The sequence below is a fragment of the Alligator sinensis genome, unplaced genomic scaffold (genome assembly GCF_000455745.1).
Source record: "Alligator sinensis unplaced genomic scaffold, ASM45574v1 scaffold13_1, whole genome shotgun sequence".
In the NCBI taxonomy this organism is placed as follows: domain Eukaryota; kingdom Metazoa; phylum Chordata; order Crocodylia; family Alligatoridae; genus Alligator; species Alligator sinensis.
In genome coordinates, this window is record NW_005841909.1 from 3652190 (window position 1) to 3661346 (window position 9157).

Below are 9157 nucleotides of genomic sequence, written 5' to 3' on the forward strand. Positions count from 1 at the left end.
GGTGGGTCTGTGTTTAAAAATACTAATAGTAAAGCCCACAAAAATCGTATAAAGGTCACTGGGCTTTTTTTCCCGTGTTACTATTTTAAAACCATTCTGAGAACATTCCACTCCCCTCTGTCTGGATCTGGACAACAGCCAAAAACCCGGAGTATTTTCACTACTAGGAAAAATAAATTAGTACCATTACCAGAATTAAAATGCAGATGTGCAAAGTTAATCAGCAAAACAAGTGCCTTGCCTGTTTATTCATGGAATTTAGACCTCCCTGATAGGCATAACTGTAGGAGATCCAGGCGATGAACTTCAACCTTTCTGAGCAAATTGCTATAGATGATATTTGTTTCTGCTTCAGAGCATCCATTTGTTTGTGTGCCCAGATGAAGCACCGCACCACACCTCCCTGCACCGAAGCTGAAACTCTCAGGTTAAATCTACTGAACCAGTCGCATGTCATTTGTAAAACTTGGGTTCCACATTACAACAACAAGATTTTGTTGTACAGCACACAAGAAAGAAATCGCTGCACCTGGAAACATGCATAGGCTCTCTTTATTTTTTCCTTCAACTCCGAAATCATCAGTGCATTAGGAAAGATTCTGGGTGATGATTGGGAAAGAGATGAAAGTGGCCTTCTAGAGTTTAAACTCTGCTTCAAGGAGCATCGGCTGTAGGAATTTGGAAGCCAGATGTGCTAATTGAAGTTCGTTGTAACATACCGCCTTGCTTTTGGGGATCTCTGCTAACTGAAGGGAACTCTGTAGTGGCTTGTGAACTTCTATGGATTCAGCTTAGAGTCCTTGAATGATGTATATGAAGCAATTAATTCTTGGTGCTCGTGTCTATGTAAAAATCACACCTGTTCATAAATGCACATTGTTGTTTATCTACCATCATGTTCCAGATTTACAGCTGATGATTCATTTTACTTTCTGGCCTCTAAACTATACAGTGTATTTTGCAGGTCTGTGTGTCTAGTGTCTTTGAAATGAGGACATAGGACTCCACAGGGATTTGATATGCTCTAGAGCATGGGTAGGCAACCCCTGGCACAGGTGCTACAGCATGACACGCAAAGGCCTGTTGCTTGGCGCACTTGCCTCGGGATAGACAGTGAGGAAGGGGCCGGGGCTGTGCTGCCACAACAAGAATCAGGCCCCTTGCGGCTCCCCCTCGCGGCTGCCTCCTTTGACACACCAACATCTTACTAGTTGAGGTTGTGGGTGATTCTGGCACTCTGCCCAAAAACATTGCTGGCCTCTGGTCTAGAGCTTTCTCTAACATGTGCAGTGATAAGTACACATATAGACGTTCACAAATAATTTCATCTTCCTTGGGGAGACCACATCACTAGGGTGACCACATGTCCCAGTTTGGCGGGGACACTCCAGGATTCTCTAGCCCAGTCCCGGCCAGTTGGTCAAAAGTCCCAGGCTGGAGTCCAGCAGGGAGGCAGAACAACATGGGCAGGCACCGCTGCTGCTGTGAGGGAGCAAGGACATGCCATGTTCAGGTGAGGTGGCACCTGCTTCAGTCTGCCCGTCTTGCTCCCTCCCGCACAGGAGCAGTGGTGCCTGCCCAGCCTCCTGCCTGGTGCACCATGCTGCTTCACCTCCCCACCGGACTCCGGCCCCGGGACTTTTGACCAACTGGCTGGGACCAGGCTGCAGAAACCTGGAGTATCCCGGCCAAACTGGGACATAAGATCACCCTACAGATAGCAGATTTTCTCCTTAGTCTTAAGAAAACTGTACGAGTGTATCATTCAGTTAATTAAAAACTTACCAGCTTGTTACATGGCTCAGGAATAGTTTTGGCAGTTGTATTATTTTCTTTTTTTTACATGTACCTAGGAATATTTGCCTTTCTATAACTTTTTTTCTATTTTTTTCAGATTATGGCTGTGATATGGATGACGATGATGGCTACTAGTTCCGTTAGCTTCCAAAAGACATGTAGCAATGCCTGGTTTTCAGCAACTCTTCTAACTTTATGAATAGTGAAAAGCTGTCTGTGATCAGCAAAAATAATTGAACAATCCTGACTTTTGTAAGGAGAATTTTAGTTCAGCCATTGATTCTGGTCAGTCTATACTGACCTATAACCCAGCAATAAGGTTTGGGTTTATAGTACTTGAATTTTTTTTTTTTTTGGAATCATGTTTTGAGGACAGAATTAATACAAGTAATGTTTCCAGAGAACAAAGGAATATAGAACAATAGCCTGTATAGATTGTATGTGTGGTGGGAAGCAATACATCTCATCTCTGAGCCTGCTTTGGGCATCCTGTTGAAAAGGAACATAAGAAGGAGATAAACAGAATAACAAAGCAAGTGAAAACTTTCACATTAATCTCTGGAATAGACCAGGCTGAATTCTCTTATATTGTCACAATGAGAAAAAAAGGTATATTTCTAATATTTATTACAAATGTGACTCTACAAGCTTCTATACCCAGTGCTGTCAAATAAATGAATTAAGGACAAATTATATAATTTTATGACAGTATCTTTTTTTCCTGAAGTTAAATAAGCACTTATATATAGAGTCATGTGTTCCTCAAGATATGTTGCCAGTAGAAGAGAAAGTTGTCACAAAAAGTGGTCGTCTACTGCTATGTAAATGCTGATGAATTATTGTCAAAAGAGTATGTAGACAACGTGAAAACTTTTTAACAAAAGCAGGAGATATTGTTTTGGTTGTGTCCATTTCCAGTGACTTGACTTGTTTGGTGTCATAGGACTGATGTGGATGTGATGGTTGATATTGGTGCAGAATGTTGCCATCTTTATTGACATGCTGCTTTCTAGCTGATTAAGAGAATAAGCCTGCTCTAGGACTCAGCTAAATTGAGAGTAGCCTGTCTAGTGTATTTTTTTTAATAAGGAAAAGGGATAGAAAGAAACCATAGCTTTTTAATAAATAAACTAGTTTGTGCTTTGACTGAATTTTAATTTAATTTAATTTATTAAACTCTTTACTGATAAATGAAAGGTCACCACAGAGCAATCTGATTGGCTTGGTTCAAATTCCATTTTTCTACAACAAATGATATGTCAGTACTGTTAAAAGTATGTTCTTCTGAGATCCTCTGTTTCAACCCACTAATCTCTTTGATCCTAAACCCGACAGACCACCCCATCTGAATCAAAGGACTGGGGGTCAAAATCAGCCTTGGTATTGACCAGTTCAGTTTTTTTCCCCTCTGTCCTCACTCTTCCCACCAACACTTGTTGGGCCTGATTCACGGAGGTCAACAGAAACTTAAATGCTTTAAATCACAGCTTTTAATATTGAGAGAGAGGAGCATTTTGGGGGTGAAGGACCCTGTACCACCTGTGAGAATCAAACTAGACCAGGGAAAATTGGACAGATCTCTCTTATTAAAACAGCCTTCCGTGAACTGCGCTGCTACCATCCCACATGCCATCAAGAAGCAGTCTGTTCATCCACTGGCAGAGTAGTTATCACAGTAGCACCACTCTCCTCTTTCCTTCCCCAATTCTGAGTAGAAAATTAAAAGAATGTGGTATACAGAAAAAGGAAGATGGATATTGGTGCTCTTCCCTGGAGGAAGGAGATCTGGGGTCTCCCTTGATTACCACTGTCTGGGATGACTGAGATGGCAATTGACTCCCAGCAGCCATTCAAAAGGGCCAGAGACTTTTGACCTTCCTTTCCACCAGTAGAAGATGATGTACTGGAAGATGGCATAGGAGCAGCTCCACGTTCTTGAATCTACAGTGGATTTCTTTGGAGAGACAGTTTATTATTAGCTTAGCTGCTTGGTGTGACCCTTTGGCTAGGAGGCATCTAGTTGATCTTGCTGAGCCTTGCATAGAAATATTTCTGCAGTGGGTGTGTTGACTACAGATGTCCATGGAGAGAGTGAGGAGATAACCAAATTAATGGCTAGCCCAAGCGGAACAAACACATTTTCTTGAACCAGTCCTTAAGTTACTTGGTCTGTAGGGTTTGGGATTTGAAAGGATTTTTATGGGCAGAAAAGAGAAAATTCAGTAGAAGTCTTATGGGAATAGCTGGTACTCTGGCAGAAAAGTTACAGATGTTCTCTGTCTGCTTTGGTAGCTGTACAAATGCTCCACAAAGAATTAAATTATGGAGTTAAACCTTTTTGTCTCCCTTTCCTCTGCACCAAGAATCAAAATCACAGTATAATCGTATTGTAAGAGGAAAAAAGATTGACAAGTGACTTTGTTTTACCACCCTACATGTCTGAAAATCTTACGTGCCCCTGACTAGTCCAGTTTATTTTAATATAAACACTGTTCTAATCTGTCCAAGACCAGCATTATAATTACCCATACTCTCAGTGTATTCTTAAAACCTGGCTTTTACTCCAAGGTACAAATTGTTTTCCGTACAAGAAATAAACCTGTATATTGACTCACATAGGGCAGAATGCTCTCCTCTCTCAGATGCTTGATGTTGGCTCTTAAAGAAACTGCTAAGATGGGTTCTCGATTGCGGAGAATCTGCCTTTCAGTTTTCCGTGTAGATTTTCATTGGTTATTTTCCCTCACCAGAATACTTAAACCAGCTGCCAGTGCAGCGGCTCGTTACACTGGGGAACTGGGATGCACAGTGGAGGCCACTTCTCTTGAAAGCCTATTGCTAGGAAATTAAATTTTCAAGAATAGATTGGGTTTCTAGGAGGCAGGGGACACGTTTGTGTTGAAGAGGGGAAACTTCTTGCAGGGGTTCTGAGTGCTCTCCTAAGATTCAGTCAGACATGGTATTGCATAGTCTATCAGAAATGAGCTTGAAGAGCACAAAAAGGCCCCAGTTCTGTTAAAATGTCAGCCTTGTTAGTGAGTTGAACTGCACGTGCTTCTGTCTGGGAACCTCGATGAAAGGCAGAGAGCCCTGGTATCAGATACGGCAACACAGCTCTTTAAGCATGAATTTCAGAGTAGCTGTGTTGATTTTTAATTTATTGGTGACAAAGCAGGATTTTTATACCATTCATTCCTTCTCGATTTAACTAAGCTCAGGAAATGTAAACAGATTAGAAGATACTAGTTTCTGTTTTTACAACTACTCATGAAAATGTAAAAAGGTTAACACTACATTGACTCTATTTATTGCGTTTGCTGTACTGCAGCCTGGATTCCTTTGGAATAATTTGGACCCTGCTTTATTCTGGGTCCTAATTATATCAGAGAGAGATTTTGAGGCTTTCAGCATTTGTTGTCCTTAGATCTTCATACTAGAGCCCACATGCACTCTATCTTAGCTTTTCCTGCATAAAGCATTATGTTTCACTACAAGTCACTTTATTTGACAGGCAGAAACCCTCCAGCTGTTGCATTGTGCTTGTCTGCCATGGAGCCTTTTTAACACTCTCTGCTGTTGTGGGTATATAATATGAGAGAGGAATAATGAAAATAACAAGTTGGTTCACCATGATAATTGTGTTTTCAGTGTCTTAATCTTGTGTGACATTCCTTTAAAGTCACTGTGTTCAATATAGCAAATCTTAAATCGTGCCAGGGAGCCCTGTCTTGAGGGTTTCATGTTCATCAAAAAACTTCTTGCCATGTAGATGGATTGTTTATATTCTCTTTGGATTACATTGAAGCTCTTGTCACAGATGTATGTTGTTAATGTACACTTTCCTCAATATACGTGCTATTTTTATTTCTTGCGTTGAGTCCATGCATTTTGGTTCAGTTGGTGCCAAGGAGTTTAGACCTATTTGATGTAAACATACGTGTCTTCCTTGCACAACCGCACGGTGAATTGTGTTCAGCCTTTTTTATTGTAATATATTTGCTGTAAATAAAACCCAAAAACCTTGCATAGACCATTTGTTTATGATACATTCTTGCATACCTCGGATTCCTTCATCTCTCGATTCTTATGAATATTTGCTCTTGATTGGTGCCTGATTGGACGATAGTGGACAAAATCTCTAATTTAGAGCCTTTTTTGTCTCAAAAAGAGCCGGGGACCGGGGGGAAGGGGAAACCATTTCTAATCAGGCAAGTGTGTTTTGGAAAATGTGTTCCACTGATTATCCATAAATGTAGATAATGGTGTGCCGTTTGCAAAAACTAACAAGTTCTCGCCATCAAATCATGTAATTTAGTGAAAATGGGAACAATATAATATGTTTGCTCAATAGGAGTGTTATTCTGTTGCTCATTTTTGAAGGTTTCTATCTTGACAAGTAAGATGTGCACCGACTTCAAAGTCATTCTGTTGAATCCTCATCTGGATACCACAATTTGGAGGTAAAATCCCCATCTACCCTGGCAGTCTTATCATTAACTGATTTCGGGTGCGGACAACAGAGGTTTGGTAAAATGATGTTCTATGCTACTGTGATTCTCTAATAATGTTTTCATAGTGCATTAAGAACATAATGTCTTGTTCCAAAATAAGTCTCGGCAAGTATCCATATACCGTAACTAGATACAATGTGGTGTTATAATCTGGTTACTGCATACTCCAGGATCCTTCCAGGCTCCAGTGATCTTCTCTAAATACACTTGTTTTCACACCCCAAAATGTTTGTAGATCAATTTACATGCAACAGCTTTCCCCCTAGCAGTAAAAGAACTGTTATAGTGAATAAGACTTCTTCCTCTCCCGTCGTTGAATTTCTTTTGTAGTCTCATAAATAAAAAAGGAGTTTAAATTTTAAACTCCTTTTTCTTCCTTTTGGGATTCTGCACAACCAAGCTCTTGCAAAATTCTAGTCACCTTTGGCTCTGCCCTTCTGCTCCTGGCAAGTTGTACAGTTTATTGACTTGGGTCAGGTCCTGCTCCACCTATTTGCTGTCGGTCATCCAATTTGACACTGCTCAGTTCTCTGAAAATCAGATGAGTAGATTGGTTGTTGTCTTCCTCCCCCTCTCTGCTGCTTTTTGTCACTCAGTCTCAAAGCTAAGATAAAGGTGCCTTCAAATGTGTAATGGGTTTTCATGGTCTCAGATAGCATGAAATAGGATCGTGCTTATGTAGTAAGGACAGATCCTATTCCATCTATTAGGCATCTAAGGACCAGCTCCTATTCCACTGATTAGGTATCTAAGTGGATTTAGATGCCTTAGCATGATCCTACTCCACTCTGCTCAAGTCCCGGAAAAAACAGATTTTTTTGTAAGACTCCATAATTTTAGCCTTAAACCTAAGTCACAAAGAGCAGTGAGCCAAAGGAAAACCCGTCCACCTCTTAGCATCTAATAGAATAGGATCTGGTCCTAACTGTCTGAGTGCAAGCCTTTTCCACTCAGTTCAAATCCCTGAAAAGTCATTAATGCAAAAGGTAGCTGGGTCCTCCTTGTTTTTTCTGATTTAATCTTAAAGCTAAAGCAAAGGCATATGACAAAAGTAGATGCTTTAATGGCTTTTTGTAGACTTGCGAAGGGTGGAATAAGATTGTGCTTAGACACCCTGCTGCCCCTTAAACACCTAATAAGTGGAACAGAATCTGGCCATTGCTGTTCTCTAACTCTTGCCTCTGGACTGACTTCTACATAGTCCCATATACGCACTCTGTCATTTCCTCCACCTTCCTTGTTAAAATCCTTCTCCTCCAAAGGCTCCACCCAGCACACAAACCAGAAAGTTTGAAACTAAAGCCACTCAAGTCCAATGTCCCAACAATCTCAGCACAGCACTTTCTACTGCACCCATCCCTTCATCTTCATAGATTTCACAGACGTTAGGGCTGGAAGGGACCTCCGAAGATCATCGAGTCCAGCCCTCTGCCCGAGGGGCAGGACGTCAGCTGGGGTCACAGGATCCCAGCAAGATAAGCATCCAATTTTCTCTTGAAGGTGTTCAATGTAGGTGCTTGAACCACCTCCGGCGGCAGGCTGTTCCAGACCTTGGGGGCTCGGACAGTAAAGAAGTTCTTCCTTATGTCCAGCCTGAAACGGCCTTGCACTAGTTTATAACTGTTCGACCTCGTCATCCCTTGGGGTGCTCTGGTGAACAAACGTTCCCCCAGGTACTGGTGGTCACCTCTGATAAACGTATAGGTTTATCAGAGATCGCTCCTGAGCCTGCGCTTTTCCAGGCTAAATATTGATGTATTCTGCTTAAGTTGTCCACTGTTCAAGAAAGGCACGGATCCCATTCCATCTATTAGGCAAGTGAATGGACCTGGAGGTGTCTTGGTCCACCTTCCTTGCGTCCCTGAAACACAGGTCATGGAAAAGGGTTGGGGAGTCCTCCTCCTTGCTGATTTTTTTTTTTTTTTGTGAATCAGTCTTAAGGGTCAGATGATGGTGTATTGCAAAAGTAGATGTATTGCTGGATTTTCAGGATGCAAGCAGAATACAGTCGAATCACACGTAAGTGCCTAAGTCCCCTTAAATGCGCACTAGTTAGAACAGAATCTGGTCTTCATACCCACCCTTATTTCTTAAGATCTGGTCCTATTTAAAATACGTGCCCTTTGCACCTCTTCCATAAAAGGAGTTTGCTTGAATACCACAGAAGGGTTAAAAGAAATCTTCCTCCATCAAGAAGTCAGCCCTGCTCAGTTTTATAACACAGCTTTTATGGAGCCTTGAATTGCAGCTGTGATGTCACTGTGCACAAGAGAGAGAGAGAGAGATTGGCTTAAAGATCATAACTCCTAGGAAACACTAAATGCAAATAAAATATTAAATCAAAATATGTTAAAAATAACAGTTCTTAACAAATTATATAATCTCATTTTTAAGTTTTACCTGCAATGGGCAATCTTTGTTCCGCTTTCATTAAACATTCATTGTTATAGTTTTATTTTATGTTAAAAAAATCACAACTCTTAAACATTTCTAGAGATATTTACCTAGTTTATTTGCCTTCTGATTTTAGGAGGCTTTTAATTGTTCACGATTTCAAGCTTTTCTCTGCAGCCATGAAATCTTACTACCTTACTGCTGATAAAAATATCAGGATAGTGGCAGTCTGATGACTGGCTCTTAGGATATTGTGCCTCAGCACCAGAAAAAGGCGATACGAATAAATAATACCTAAACCATGCATTCCAAACAAGCGATCATCGCTTCTTTTTGTGAGAGGTAAGAAGTGCGGGACCTATTCTGCATATGGGAAATGCAGGCAGGGAAGTCATGATTTGACACAAGTCACAAATAGGAAAGCATTGTCAGGCAGTTTTCTAATTCAGGCATTC

The 9157-nt window shown here is 41.0% G+C and overlaps 1 protein-coding gene across 1 annotated transcript in view; it reads left to right on the forward strand.

The window, feature by feature from the left end:
• The window catches only part of BRF1 (BRF1, RNA polymerase III transcription initiation factor subunit), a 262404-nt gene extending 256577 nt beyond the window's left edge, over positions 1–5827 (forward strand). Inside the window, exon 18 of the mRNA XM_006018683.3 lies at positions 1895–5827. Coding sequence (XP_006018745.1) covers positions 1895–1932 — 38 coding nt within the window. The 3' untranslated portion in view covers positions 1933–5827. The remainder of the gene's footprint in view (positions 1–1894) is intronic.
• Positions 5828–9157: the final 3330 nt, after the last annotated feature.